This window comes from Pezoporus flaviventris, unplaced genomic scaffold (genome assembly GCF_033815535.1).
Source record: "Pezoporus flaviventris isolate CSIRO_AGI_PZ_B2104156 unplaced genomic scaffold, CSIRO_AGI_Pfla_v1 ptg000002l, whole genome shotgun sequence".
Classification (NCBI taxonomy): Eukaryota; Metazoa; Chordata; class Aves; order Psittaciformes; family Psittacidae; genus Pezoporus; species Pezoporus flaviventris.
This window is the reverse complement of record NW_026892550.1, coordinates 59681898-59696930: the sequence shown is the minus strand read 5'-3', so window position 1 is coordinate 59696930 and position 15033 is coordinate 59681898. Positions and strand designations below refer to the sequence as shown.

Here is a 15033-nt window from a genome sequence, read left to right as displayed (position 1 = left end):
CCTGATGAATATGTAGGATAAATTTGGCAGTGACCTCCTTAAGCTCCTATGGAAACCGCAGCAGCAGCTTTTTTCTCCTGTTTTCTGCTCTCAAGTACTCCTCTCTAGTGGACAGCACGAGGCCAGTGGGAAGGTGTGCTTCAGAGGCTTTTGTAATCAGAGCCATATCGTTTACCAGATTGCATCAGAGGTCGAAGGCTATGCCAGTAGTGCCATGCAAAATGACCTCTTCAAACTGACACTTGGAGACGAGCAAGTAAGGAGGAGGCGGTGGGGATTTTTCATAGCAACAGCCGCCTCGGAGCAGCACGCTCAGACGCATTTTAAACCTGTCGCCATGTTTCTCCTTAACGACATAAGCACTTCTCCACAAGGTGCTCCTGAGCAGCCCGCCCGCGGCAGCTGCAGCACGGCCTGCTGTCCTTGCGGCTGGGCTTTCCACCCGGACGGCACCGGCTCGGCGGGGAGAGGACGGCGCCGGGTCAGCGCTCTATGAGAAGGAGGCAGCGGCGGGGCCTTCGTAACGGTCCCGGCACGAGCCGCCTCAGGGACCGACCCTCCCGCGGGCCCCGCGCGCCGAGCGGCTCCCGGCAGCACGTCAGGGCCAACGGCCGGCAGAGAAGCGGGCGGGGCGGGGGCGCTGGGGGAGGCTCGGCCGCAGCTGTTGTTGCCATTGGGAGAGGCGAAGAGGGCAGGGCCGCGGCGGCACGCCCCCAGGCGCCGCCAGATTGGCCCTGCCAGCGGGCGGCGGCCAGCGGTGTCTGCTCTGCTCCTGCACCGCTGGGGCGCAGCTCGCCGCCGGCTGTCGGGGCGCGGAAGGAGGTAGGGGCCGCCGCACCTCCGGGGCAGCCCGGCGGCCGCACCAAGGTTTAGCTTCTGCACGGCTCAGGGGCTGCGGTAAGGGAGGGGAGGGGAGCGCGCGGGAAGGTGCCCTCGGCCCCTGAGGGGAGCGGGGCGGGGACCCAGGGCTGGGAAACGGCTCCCTCCGCTCGCCCCTTTCGGCGAGGGGGGCGAGCTGGGCGGCGCGGGCCTCGGCGTGATTTGGGAAGGAGGCGTGCTCCGCTCCGGCTTACCGACACCGGTCCCTCCCGGCAGCGGCAGGTGCAGCCTCACGAGCCTTGCTAGGGGCGGCCGGCAGCCAGGCCGGAGGGAGTGAACTGATGGACACCATCTGCCGTGAAGACAGGCTGGCAGGGGGGCGGCGAGGAGCAGCCTCGGCGCTGCCCTCCCGGCTCTGCGGAGCCCCTCACTGCAGTCCGGGGACAGCACAGGCAGCGCTCCCGGTGCGGTAGGGCGGCGTTAGAGAGCTGTGCTGCTGGTGTCACAGCAGCCCTTCCTCGGGGGAGCGAACAGCGCTGCCAGGCCAGCCCTAGTCAGCTGGTGGGGTGCTAACTCGTAATTAGGAAATAGCAGGAGAGACCTCTAAACGGCTGCAGCCTGTGCAGTTTATTAGTCAGGCAATGGGTGAGATAATATTGACACTGATTTAAAAAACCCCTCTGATTTAAGACGAGCTTAACATACAGAGATATCAGTACTACCCACATCTGTGGGGCTTGGAAAGCATGCAGGGCAAGAGCAGTTATACGTGCTCAGAGTTTAAAATTCCTTTTTAGAATACATCTAATCCCCTGGGGCAGCAGGCATGCCTTCTCTTTCTTCCGGGTTTCTTCTATTCCCCTCACCCCCTTCTTGCAGTCTGGGAAATTTCCATCTGTCAAATAGCAGCCGGGCTGTAAAAAGGGCACCATGCACATTGGGCTGCAGTTTAATCACTTGCTCCATTTGCTTTAAGCATTGCATTTCAGCGTCTGACTGTAGGAACTATTTCTTTAAATTAAGAAAACTAAAGCTGTACAGATTAACAGGCACAGATGGAGCACCTCAAGACAGATATCCACCTCCAAATGTCTGTCTTGGACTTTGGCTTTAACACCAGTGCCCCCCTCTCCCAACACCTTGGGCTTGTTTTCCCAAGATAGGCTTGCCCTGCATTTGCAAACCTATCAGTTAGGAAAGCACAGGCTGTTTTATGTCCGACTGGAAGCACAACTATTTACATCACAGAAACTAAAGATCAGCTTCCTACTCATGACTTGCAGACGCACTTGAAAAGCAAAACTGTCATCAATCCTTATGCTTTCCTGAAAAAAACAAAGGCCTTTTGAGAGCTGAATTTGATAGGGAACAAATACATTAATTATCTTGGGATTTTGGATTAATCTTCAGATTCATGCTGTGGATACTGGGAAATGAAAAGATACCTAACGTTTCATATTCTGCTTTCAAGCTGACAGAAGTGAAATCATGTGCAGGTTTTGTTAATTGACAGGCTTTCAACCTGGTCACGCTGTGTTGCACAGAAGGAAGTTAACATACAGTTATCACCAGTCAAAGGTAACAGAAAAGAAAAAGCAACCCAAGGAAGTAAACGAGTTTTTAAATACCTGTAAGTATACTGAAATGGGGATCTGATGTTTATGTCACCCCTTACTAAAATGGAAAATGTTAAAATTCCAAGTGGTCAGTTCCATTCACCTGGTAGCTTAGCCCGTATTTGTTTGGTGCGATAACAAGGATTCTCAGCACATCTGGCCTTTTATCAACTTGACACTTACTCTGCAAGTACTAAGTAAAGAAACCTTTCTTCATCTAATATTGCATGAAAGGTAAACCAAGAGCATGTAAAGCAATGAGCTTTGAGCTCTGTTGAAGAGTACAGAACTGAATATCATGTGCAAATGAAAAAAACCTCTTTAAGCAAAGATATTTCTCCTTCCTTTCACCTTGGGAAGCCACAGTGCAGATGTTTCAGCTATTGTCTGAAGAGCATGCATGATAAGCTCATTTTCACAACCTTACCTCGTATTTTTACATACTCATATTTTAGCTGACATGCAGCAAAGTCATTATCACTCTCATTTGTTCCAGCACAACCCCTTCAACATTTGAAAATGCAGGATATCTTTCTGCGGGTGGCCAGCAGAAATGTCTTACCTCGATCTGTCTGCAGTACTCCCCATTAGATGTGGGCTGGTCTGTGTAGGATTGTTTCTCAGTGAGTCATGCAGATAGCTCTAGTTTCTTCTAGGCAGTGCTGTGCTATGCGCGATTAACGGCTCCAAGGGTGACATTGTTTCCTGAATGATGTAACTGAAAATTCTTCTCCGTGCTTCTTGTTTCCTGATCAGTTTTCTCTTTGTTTTAGAAGGTATTCCAGCAGCTGCAGATCTTTTATTCCTACAAATCTCTGCAAAGACAAGTTATGTCAACAACTACATTAATTAATTTGGTACGGAATGGTGGGTATCAAGTAAGAAGGAGAGCTGTGCTGACATCCCGCCTCTTGCAAGACGAGAAGCGTCCAACAACTGCCTGCTACAGCTCCACCTCTGAGCATCGTGCTTCCCGCTTCGATCCAGATGGGAGCGGGCGACCTACCACATGGGATACCTTTGGCATCTGGGACAATCGCATTGATGAACCTATTCTCCTCCCACCAAGCATAAAGTATGGGAAACCAATTCCAAAAGTAAGCCTGGCCAATGTGGGCTGCAGTAGCCATATTGGGAAACGCAAGGAAAATGAAGACCGGTTTCATTATGCCGAGCTGACAAAGGATGTCCTGTACTTTGCAGTATATGATGGACATGGTGGGGCAGCAGCAGCTGATTTCTGTGATAAGTACATGGAAAAATATATGAAGTAAGTGTGCATCAAGTGAATACATGTCAAATGAATTACAGTAAAGATTCCTTCCTTAGGACTGAAGGGCAACCAGTGAGTGCATCATACATTGTTACTAATTCTCCTTAGGTTATAGAACCACCTAGCCCAATGGGACGGCAGGAACATGGGACTGAAATAGCCCATTACAACAGACATGTTATGAATTACTTATTTCGTATGGTGCCTGCCCCATTGAGCAAGCCCGCAAAGACAAGAGGGGAAAATACGATTGTACTCACCTTCCAGGAAAGGACTGGGAATACAGACAGAGTGTGAACTGACTGTTTGCAGATGGGGGCACTGTGATTGCTGACCTACTTCTTGCATGCACTCTTTCTGTATCTGTATGTCACATGCCTGGGTGTTGGAAGAAGAATTTATGTATTTTCAAAATTACAGAATTATGCTTCCAGTGCAGGTCTATTAACCCTTCACTGAAGTCCAGCAGTACTCAGTGTATGCACAGAGGAGATAAGGCTACAGAAAAGACTGATCAAGATGTATTGGAAAGAAGCTTAATCTTATTTTCGCTTGTTTGTTTCCAGAGAATTTCTTGCCGAGGAGGAGAACTTGGAAAATGTTCTGAAGAAAGCTTTTCTAGAAATCAACAAAGCATATGAAAGGCATGCTCATCTGTCTCCTGATGGTAGGTAAAAAATACTCTACTCGTATGGTGTGGAGCAAAAGGTTTTTCTTATTTGCTCAGTAGTTTTATAGTAAAATGTCCAGAAAAATGCTTGAAAACAGTTTTATTTAACATAAGCTCTTGCTCTCATAGCTTACTGCAAAATGAAACAATTATGTTTTACCTCCTTAAGATGAAAAAGCTATAAAAGTCTATATCAAATTTACTGGGGGAGTTATTAATCTGGATGTTAACATAATCATAAATGAATTCATCCTAATGTGATTCTGTCAAGCAGAGTGTATATCAAGTTAGTAACGAGTGGTTTAGATTTGCAAGGAGCAAAACTACTGTGTGAGGAATCTGGAGGGGGGATTTTTGATGTTGGTTTTCTGGGGGTTTTGCTTTGTTTTTTAATTTTTACTCCTATGGGTTAAAAGCAACAGTGTCAAAAGAAAAGTTCCCCTTTCTAACCTCCTTCCTGAGGAGGAACATAAGCCAAAATTAATACAATTGATATTGCTTCTGCACAAACAGAATCACAAGAGTAGCTGAGTGTGACAGGATAAAAAAGCAGTGAAGAGGAAACAAGGTTGTCTGTGGCAAGGCTGTGGTAAAGCTGGCACCAGACCTTTTAGACTCCATAGTCCTGGCTGTTAATCAGGTTCTTGTATATGTGTCTAGGGACAAAGCGCATCTGAAGTTCCAGTTCCAGCAACCGGAGCTTATAGAGAGCTCCCTTGAGAAGGGAGATAGAGGTCCCCATCTGAGTTCTGTCACAAGAGCTTCCTTAGACATAGGTTACAATTTAAACAGTCAGTCTAGCCAGTCTTAAAAACCAAACAAAAAAAGTAAAAAACTCACCAAACTCCCTACCTCAAAACAAACCCAATTAAAAAAAAAAACACCAAAACAAACAAACCAAAACAAACAAAAAAAACCCAACCAAACCAAACAAAACAAAATCCCAAACCAACAAAACCCAAAACAAAACCAAACCCCAACAAACCACCAAAACCACACAAAAAAACCCAAACCACAAACAAAACAAAACATCCTGTCCCATTGCTGGTGCAGGTGCTGGCAAAATGACTGAGGTAATTTTCAGAAGAACAAAAACTATGTAAGTTTTCTCTCCAAGAAGGACTTGAAACCAACAACCACTCTAGGGACTGAAGTGATACTGTATTCTCAAGCTACTTTTCTTAAGCAATGAATATACAGTCAAGTAATGGAGTGGCTTCCTGCACTTTACCTGCTAGATGAATGTATTTAGATTCAAATATTTCTTGGCAGGACCAGTAGCCTGACTGTTGCAGCACTGTGAGGGATATGAGTCTTTCCCCTTACCTGGTACAAGATAAGGTATCAGGGAAAAAATTCTTGCAGCCCTTAAGAAAGGGGAATTAAATCTATATAGCTCATTTCCCCGTTATAGCCCTTTTTATTTTATACCAGAATCCTCCTTTAAAAAAATGTGGTAAAGAAGTCCAGAGTCACTTTTGATCTATGGGGTGAGTTAGTTAAACTCATGAGCTCATCAGTAGAGCAGATGTGCTTTTTATTCAAGAGCCTCCTTGCAAATACATTTTCCTAAAAGCCCAGTTTTAGTAAGACATGTAAATACAGTCTTACGTACTTCCCTGGACCAGGACCTTTCACTAACAAGAAGATCTGTTATATTTGTCCCTCTCCCTGCTCCTTTGTTAGTAGAGTAGCTCTTGGTTTGGCTCGTTGAAGTGACCTCTGTTCAGTGCCAGAGCAGCTCCTTGAGGAGAAGGATTGGGAACTGTACTTGGTATATTATTCTGTTATTCTGAAAATGGTTTCTGATTGTAGCATTTCATATGTGAGACTTACAGAAATGGATAACATTACCTGACAGACAAATTGTGCAGCAAGTTGAGTGTTTTTCAACTGTTTATAGTTTTTTTTTTTTCATATTATTTAACTAACTGGTACTGCTTAATGAAATATAATGCAAATGCCAGCAAATTTACACTACAGTTACCAAGATACTGGACAAACCTGATTCATTAAAAAAGCTTGAGATCAAGCAAAATAGAGGGCAAAAGCGTTGCCAAACATCTGCCAGGGCCACACTCTGGCAAGCACTCAGTGTTTCTCAGGTAGGCTGAGCACCTGCAAGCTCTTGCAGGAGCCCAGCCTGGTTGCCCAGCTGAAAACCAAGCTGTAAAGCAGAGTGGAGTAACAGCATGCAAAGACAAGTGTGGATTTCTGAACAAATAAAACTTTTAGCATATCTGTTGTTAAAATAATTAAGTATTATGTTGACTGCTTGGTGTGGATATTTTTGTTGTTGCTGCTGTTTTGAAAATTACATAAAATTTCAATGCTCGGTATGTATCCTTGTTAGAAGCCTACTTCCAAACTGATTCAGTTTGCCAGCAAAATTTCTGAATAATTGTGGCTATTCTAGATGTGACAGTCAAGCTGTTGCTGAAGTATCTTGAAAATATGGCTGGTTGTGTAACACTGGGTAACGGGTATGCTGGATACTCCCCAAGACTGACCTCCTTGTGAAACGCAGCCATAGCTGATGAAGTGGAAAATAATAGGTTAGTCTTGTTCCAGCAGATGACCCCATCAGGTTCACTTCTTTCACTATATCTGCAAAAAAAACCTCAGTGCATGTTCAGAATGTCCAGGTCTCTACTAACACAGGACCAGCCTTGAAAGTGTGTGCCTGGGTTTGAAGGAAAGTAAGTCCTGGGACAAATCCTTGTAGCCAAAATTGCATGTATATAGTTCGACACATTGTCTATATTACTATTTGAAGGATAAAAAGCTCATATAATGGCACAAATTTAACAGTACTAGAGATGTGCCTTGTTGGAGCACCTAGCTACATCTGGCGTGAGGTTCACTAGTGCTTTTGGAGTGGTCCAGTATCCCCTCTGACAGTGATCTGTACCTGTTGTTTCACACAAAAGCATAAGAAACTTACTGTAGGCAGGTGTGGGATAATCTGTCCTCCACCTAAATCCTTTCAAATCATTAACAGCTTAGAGATATGCCTGAGCCTTGAAATATGGTGTTTGATATCTCTTAAAAAATGTATTTTAATTTTTTTCCACATATTCAAATATATCCACTTTTAAATTACTGCTAAATTTAGACATAGGACATAGCAAAGGAAGCTGTCTAACAAATAGGTCATTATCCATGGGAGAGCTGTTAACCCAGATGGACAGAATTTTCTGATATTTTGAACCAGCTATAAAATCTGAATTATAAAGGCCGAACAGCTTTGCCTGACAAGGACAGAAATAAGAAAGTGAATTTTATGCTTCAGCAAATTTCAGCATCTATCTGGAGAAATGTTAAGACAAACCCTCTCCTGGCCTAGTGCTGTCCTACAAGGTACTGCTACTGCTTATGTTCACTGTAATCCACTACTTGGAGAAGACAACAGAGAGTCTTTCCATCGACCTCCACATTCAGTTCATCAAACTCTGATAACATTGGCCACTCACTTCTGGAATAGCCATCTTATTAAAACATAGCCAGGTATTAACTGAAGTGTCTATGTTTGAAAGGCACTCCTGTAATCTTACTGTGCTGAGCAAACAGCAAAAGTTGTTTTAAAATAACTAAATTTAAAAAGTAGTGGGGTTTGGTATTGTGTTTTTTTAAGTTACCATTCACACATGATTTTTATTTCTTTGAATATGTTAACCTGCAACACTGAGGAAAAGGGAGAGCTGCAGAAATTTTACCTGAATGTATCATAAAGCCATTACAAAGGCAGCCTTTTTATCCTGATTATTACCTAATCAAATTTGAAGATACTAATTACACTATTAAAGGAGTGTTTATTTTCCCATGAGACAGAACAATTAATGTACTTCTATTCAATGCCTTTAAGATGGGCCCATTTTAGGTGGCATTAGTTTGAATTCCCCATTTTTGTGTTATATGTGAATATATATATATAAAAATACATAAATAACCTTGAGGAAATGGATTGGGCCATGTTCTGTACTGAAGATGTTTAGAGTGGCCACTCTTGCCATGGAGGAGACAGCTGGCCCTGTAGCACTGACAAAGTGCTTTGGTTGATTTGTGGGTTGGTTACTTACCTCCACAGAAAAAAAAAAAAAAAAAGCCAACAAAAAATGAGTTTTTATTTGACTGGATTTAAACTGGTTTTGTCACACAGTTTTAGCAAAAAGGCGAGAATGGTATTAATTCCCCAGAAATACCAAGGCTGATTTATCTGTTGCAAAAGATGCATGTGCAAGCCTCAAGTACTTCTAAATGACCTGCAGAAAAGTGCAGGCAAACTCAAAAGTGACTACGTCTCTAGTTCTGCAGCTCTTATTCTTTCATCTCCAGTGTTGCAGGTTTATTTTGTTTGAACAAAGTCCCTGGGTGAATTTTCTATTTGCCTCTGTGTGCGTGTTATTTGTGGCAGACACTGTACCTGGTCAGCAGCTCTAGAACTGGAGGCCCTCGACACTATATGCTAGGCTTCAGTGGAAAGAGAGATCTGCTTAATTTTGTCCCAGGTGAAGCAGTCCAGCGGTTCCTAGCCTGGACTACTGGAAGGTTCCCACATCCTCTTTGTCACATTAGTTGAGATGACTTGCAGTAGAAGTTGTCCAGTGAGTGTTAAGAACCTATTGAAAGATCTTAGTTGTATAGTGATATTGTCAGGAAAACAAAATAAACTCTTTAATTGTTAAAACCAATATATATATGCAACATATTTTTATATTAATAAATAACCTAGCAGCAGTTGTAGTAAAGTGTTAGAAATGTTATCCCATCATCATTCCTGTGTTTTCGAGCTATGCTAGAAATCATGTAAGGCTTGTAAGCCAAGCTACTAGTTCTTGCACTCCCACCCGGATCATTAATGTGTTCCAAGGAAGAAAGCATGAGCAGCATTTCTTTTTCCAGGAGTGCTATTTAACTAATAGATGTATGTAAACCTCAAGTCAGTACAGCTATTACCACAATTCTGGGCACTACCTTGACTTGTTCTTTAGTAGCATCCCTTGATTTTGTAATCACGGCTCTTTTCTTAGAGAGTTTGCACTTGAAAGATGCAGCTTCACCTCAATATCCAAATGTTTCTAGCCATTTATGAACTAAAGACTACAGATCTTAACTTTTTCAGAAACTGCTGTTTTTCAACATAACTCCAAAACCAAGGAATGAAATGGGAGAGTAGTAGCAGTTCTGCATTAATTTTAATGTCTAAATAAAACATATTTTCTGTGAAATAAAAAGATAGTTTTACTTATGTTCTTCATTTCAATTCTTTTAACTGCTGGCTAAAACAGGTATTTTACTGGTTCTACTAAAATTTCTAATTGCACTGGTACTTGTTAGCATCTTGCTTTCATAATGTGCCTCAAAGTGATCCTGCACTGGACTAGACCTTGCTTCAAATTAGAAACAGGATGTCAGTGCTTACCTGAATAGTCAGAAGTTACTGGCATCTAAATAGTTCGAATATCATAGCCTGCATGGCAGCCATAATGTAGTCCAAGATTTGACCATAGTCATTGTGGTTGATGTTCATGATTGACATGTTGGTTAAGTCTATAGCTAAACCAAGACCTCATTGCAGTAATAATACCTGTTTTAAATAATAACACAAGCTTAGTTTAGACTGTTTTGTGAGTTTTTTTTGATTCATCAAAACCATGCTTTTTCTGCATAACAAGGCTCAATGCATCTTTCAGGGTTCTGCACTTCAGTTTACTCCCAACCCTGTTTTACTTACAGAGGGGTGCTGAGACCTTGCAGGGTTGGGGAAGGAGGTCTCCAAAATCCCAGAGCACTCTCATTTCTGTTTCCATAGTACACAGGGTGTTGTGCTGTATGTACACTGTTTGCTGGCAACTGGTCAGAGATGGGACTGGCTGGCATTCCTTGGGCTCAAACATGCAGTCCTGTCTCAGATCCATCCACCTCCCCAGAGTCATGGCTGCAGTGCCAGAGGTAGGAGTGAACATAATTGTAGCTGAGCTCTGCATTGAAGTGGTGGTAAAAAGATCTTTAACTGTTAGTGATGTGAAAACAAGAATGTAACTGGGGATTCTCATTCCTAAATTAGCCCAAAATGCCTTTTGAATTGGCTTGCTTTTAAAACCTGGAAAAACTGGAAAAGCCCAGAATGCAGGAGACCTACAGAGGGCCTTTCAAGGGGATTTGCACTGGCTGTGAATACAAATGTGCTTTGGGCAATAGCAAATGCCAGATATTTTACTGTAATAGCTCAGGTCTTTCCAGGCACCTTTCATTGGGTTACCTTTGCATAGTTTGGGGAACAGAAGATGCTAACTGTAAAACAAGGCTGCTCCTTTCAAAAAAACAAACAAGAAAGGAAAGCTGGATGGTTCTTCTGGCATTTCCTTCCCTGCAGATAAAACTACAGATCTTTTCTGAAATAAGGCAGACTCATAGTACTCCTTTTCAAGCACTTATTTGTTTCTGCTGTTGTAGAAACTTAAGAAGCCCTTAAATTTACTTGCATCAGTTAAGCTACTCAGGTCTCTGAACTCAGTCAGCTGAGCTGTAAGAGAAAGAAGGCAACACCAAGGGCTCTGGTTTGCCCCCCTATGTACACTTACGCCCCTGTAAACAGATCCCACTGGTGCCCAGGGCAGATTGCCCAGATGACAGCCACTGCCAGCTGTTTGCAGGCACAAGGCAAGAGGCAGAATCCAACTTCACCTTTGCACTGGGATCTCCAATAAGTTGACAGGGTCTGAGGAGAGCAGCGTCCCTTTCTGAAAAAGCCAGAGATCTGCTGGCTGAAAACCCTTAATCTCTTGGCAAGACTGGGGGAAGCAGAGGGAGATTATAACCACTCTGACAGCAATGGGAGGATGACACAGGCTAGTGTAAAGGAGTGATCTAGTATTTCTCTTCTGGTGAACTATGTGGAGCTACAATTACTATTACTCAATTGCTCACTTCACCACCTAACAGAAGGGAAGAGCCATCAGCTTTATGGTGGATCATCCATACAGTCACTGTGCCCAGGGGCAGGGGTGATAGCCCTGTAACTTGAGGTGAGCTAGTTTTTCTAGCTAGCTAGAAAAACATTTGGCTACAAGCTGAAAAAAAGCCACTGTACCTTGTAACTGCTTTTATTCCACTTGCCCTCTTTGCATGGAGCCATGTTGTTGCACAGAAACATCCTTTCCAATTCCTCTCTCTCTCCCCAGTCCTACATGCATGTTTCCTTTTTTTTTTTTTGGATGTAGATTTAGTTTAAATGTAAAAGCAGTTACTTACTGGTAAACATAGAGCACAAGTTGTCTTCATTTTACCAATTGGAACTGTTATAAATGGTCCTGTACTTTGAGGCAGTGCTATGCTAAAACCTCTCTCTTTGATATGACATTTATAGCAACTCTGATGAACTCTGGGACCACTGCAACAGTGGCTCTGCTCCGGGATGGTATTGAGCTAGTTGTGGCAAGTGTGGGAGACAGTCGTGCTTTGCTGTGTCGAAAGGGGAAGGCCATGAAACTCACCACTGACCATACTCCAGAAAGAAAAGAAGAGAAGGAAAGGTACCTGTCAGCTAATGATATGGCTTCCCAGGGCAGGGCCTCAGTCAGGATGTGCTGATGTTCTGCTGCTTGGTTGGGCCTGGAAGGAAGCAGAGAGTTGAACATAATGCCCCGAGATCACCTCTGAGTGGGCAGAAAGCAGCACAGCACCAGTTAATTCACGTGGTTCCATTTAGAGGACTGGGGATATGGAAAGCCCTACATGAGTATGAACTGTCTTGGCAGTAAGATCAGCATAGCTAAGACTTGGGTATGAACTGTCTCAGCAGTCAGATCAGCATAGCTAGGACTTGGGACAGAGCTGTGACTACCTGGCTCAGACTTGTCCAAAACTGCCAAGGTAGAGACAAGACCTGCAGAAATGCACTATGGTGGCCAGGTCAGTATTCAGCTTGCCAAGACACATCCCTTCTGTGGACCCTTCAAACAGCTAAAGCCAGCCCTCAGTCTACCAGCTTAGGTCCTTCATACCCCATTCTGCGTCAGTAGCTAGTGACAGAAATTGCAGATAGAGACAGGGGTAACGGTGTGAAGCAGTAACTCATACTTGCTTTTTCTTTTGTGCCTCTGGACAGGATTAGGAAGTGTGGTGGCTTCATTACCTGGAACAGCGTGGGACAACCTCATGTGAATGGTAGACTTGCAATGACACGGAGCATAGGAGATTTGGATCTTAAAAACAGTGGTGTGATAGCCCAGCCAGAAACAAAAAGGGTTCAGGTAAAAGAAGTCCTGGTTTACAGGGGCAGCAACACTCAGACTAAGGGACACCACAGGTATTTGATGCAGGTGGTGGTATTCACATGATATGCCCAGGTGATGCCTGATGGCCAAGCACTGGTTTTTATTTGTGGTGAAGTAACTGGAGACCAATTCTAATTAAGTCATTTCAGATTAACACTAACAGGAGAGAAAATCTGGCCCTGATACTAAATTCAACCAGATCAACTTCTAAATCCCATTTCTCACAATGCAATACAGCATGAGGGAAGAAAGACAACACATTATTACTGAAATACAAAGGTGTTAGTCTGTTTGGGTATTGTGGTCAAATGAATAGTTTTGATGTAAATGCCGATATAAAACCATCACTGAGAACTAGGTGGGATATGAATGGGTTCTCATCAAAAAAATCGTAGAGGTTTATCCTCTTAGGAGGAAGGGAGGAGAAAAAGGCAGTTGCATGCACCTTAGTTGTCCAGAAAACAAGTTGACCACTCAGAAGGTATTCAGCATATCTGCCTTCACATTTGCAGGAAGGCTCTTCTGTTAGTTTTCTGCAATGCCACTCCCAGGTCCTGGGGAACTTATATTTAGTTGGTCCTAATTAAATGCCACCTGCTAGACTTGGGGGGCTTAGGGAGAAGTCTGCAGTGCTATCATGTCTTTCTTGAAATCCTTCCTTAAGGAAGCCATTTTTTTTATTGGGTCATGTATGGATCTGGTCTTTTGGCCTCAGTGTATTCAGAGCGCTGCTTCCTAGAACTGGAAGCACCTTCAGACTCCTCCAGTACAAGCAACACAGTCTGTATGGCTGATGGATACACCTGAGGATTCAAGGGGCAGCCTTTGGCTAGCCAAGGGTTTGGAGGTTCCTGTTAGTGCTTGCACACAAAGCAGGAAAGCCCACAGCATCTCCTGAAAAGTTTCTTTGCAACAGGGTGTACTATAAATTAAGGCAGTTCATTTGCCTTGCAGCACTTGTTCCATTGTTGTGCATACTGTGTGCTTTTGCAGTTGCAGCATGCCGATGACAGCTTCCTGGTCCTCACTACAGATGGTATTAACTTCATGGTGAACAGTCAGGAGATCTGTGACTTCATTAGCCAGTGCCATGATCCCACTGAAGCTGCCCACGTTGTTACTGAGCAGGTAATACCAGGGCTCATTTTGGCATCAAATGCTTGTTGTTGTTTGGTTGGTTGGTTTTAATAAAATGAAGCGTACAGCCACACATTCAAGTAAATTGCACTACACTGCTTGAGACATTCCCTAGTGCCACCACCCAGCCTCTGCCTTACCCTGGGTGTTGCCACATCCTCTCCAGGTAGGCATCATTTCAATTAACTTGCTTAGCTGATGATCCACTGAACTGCATGGGACAACAACTGCAGTTTATTCCTGTGCTGAATACATGATCAGCATAAACAGAAATGGCCAGTTTCTCACCAGGGTTCTGGATGGTGGCATATCCTATGGAAAGCTCTGGGGCACACCAGAATGGAGTGTCAGGGCTGGGAAGGGGCAAGGAACTCTTGAGCCTCAGGGCATGCTGTCCCATGTGGACCCAGACACTTTTTTTCCTTTTCCAAACAAGGTAGTTATGCTGACAGCTTGTTTCTTCTTTCAGGCAATACAGTTTGGCACTGAAGACAACAGCACAGTTGTCATAGTGCCATTTGGAGCGTGGGGGAAGTACAAAAATGGTGAGATCAACTTTTCCTTCAGCCGCAGTTTTGCTTCCAGCGGGAGGTGGGCATGAAGACCTGCCACAGCTATCTTTTCCTGCCATTAATTTGGGCACAGTGTGCTACAGGAGAAAACACCCATCTGTTCATAGGCTGACTCAGTGTCTTGTCCATCTCTTCTGCTTCCAGTGTTATAGAAGATGCTACGGTTTTGATGGTGCGTAATGACCCATTGTTGCTTATGGCTGATCACATTTTGCTGCGGTTATTTATTCCAGTTGGCATTGAGGCAGCTATTTCTTTGGGTCTAGTCCCAGTAGCTCTGCACATCACTTTGTTTGCATAGATGAGGCTCTGGGCTTTCACCTAAGGCTGAAGGTGCACAATTGTTTCATACCTACTTGTACTACCCAGGACCCTACGTTATCATGTAGCTGTGTATGCCTGAGTCTGAGCCACATGCTGGCTTCTTTGTACATTAATACTTGGGGGAACAAACGCACAATGTTCTTAGATAGACAAAAATCAGGTTTGTTGTCTTCCTCTGTTGTGCAGCCACTCAAAAACTCCCCTGTGCTTCAGAAGTGGGTGAAAAATAAGGGAGAGGTGTTTAGGTTCTGATGCCAGTGGCATTTGGTGTAGCTGAACTTTCTGAGTGCTACTTTGCAGGGCTTTATTACTCTCATCATCATCATCCACAATCCTCTGGCTC

The 15033-nt window shown here is 43.9% G+C and overlaps 1 protein-coding gene across 4 annotated transcripts; it reads left to right on the top strand.

The window, feature by feature from the left end:
- Positions 1-736: 736 nt before the first annotated feature.
- Positions 737-14478, top strand: PPM1K (protein phosphatase, Mg2+/Mn2+ dependent 1K). Of its 4 annotated transcripts, none has more exons than XM_061440916.1 (7): positions 737-822; positions 3212-3705; positions 4275-4375; positions 11748-11913; positions 12489-12633; positions 13651-13785; positions 14264-14478. In XM_061440916.1, the coding sequence occupies exons 2-7, from the start codon at positions 3266-3268 to the stop codon at positions 14393-14395; spliced, it is 1119 nt and encodes a 372-aa protein (XP_061296900.1). In that variant the 5' UTR covers positions 737-822; positions 3212-3265; the 3' UTR covers positions 14396-14478. The 4 variants fall into 4 exon arrangements, with proteins under 4 accessions (XP_061296900.1, XP_061296886.1, XP_061296910.1 ...); XM_061440902.1 differs by having other exon boundaries at positions 3209-3705; XM_061440926.1 differs by having other exon boundaries at positions 769-897.
- Positions 14479-15033: the final 555 nt, after the last annotated feature.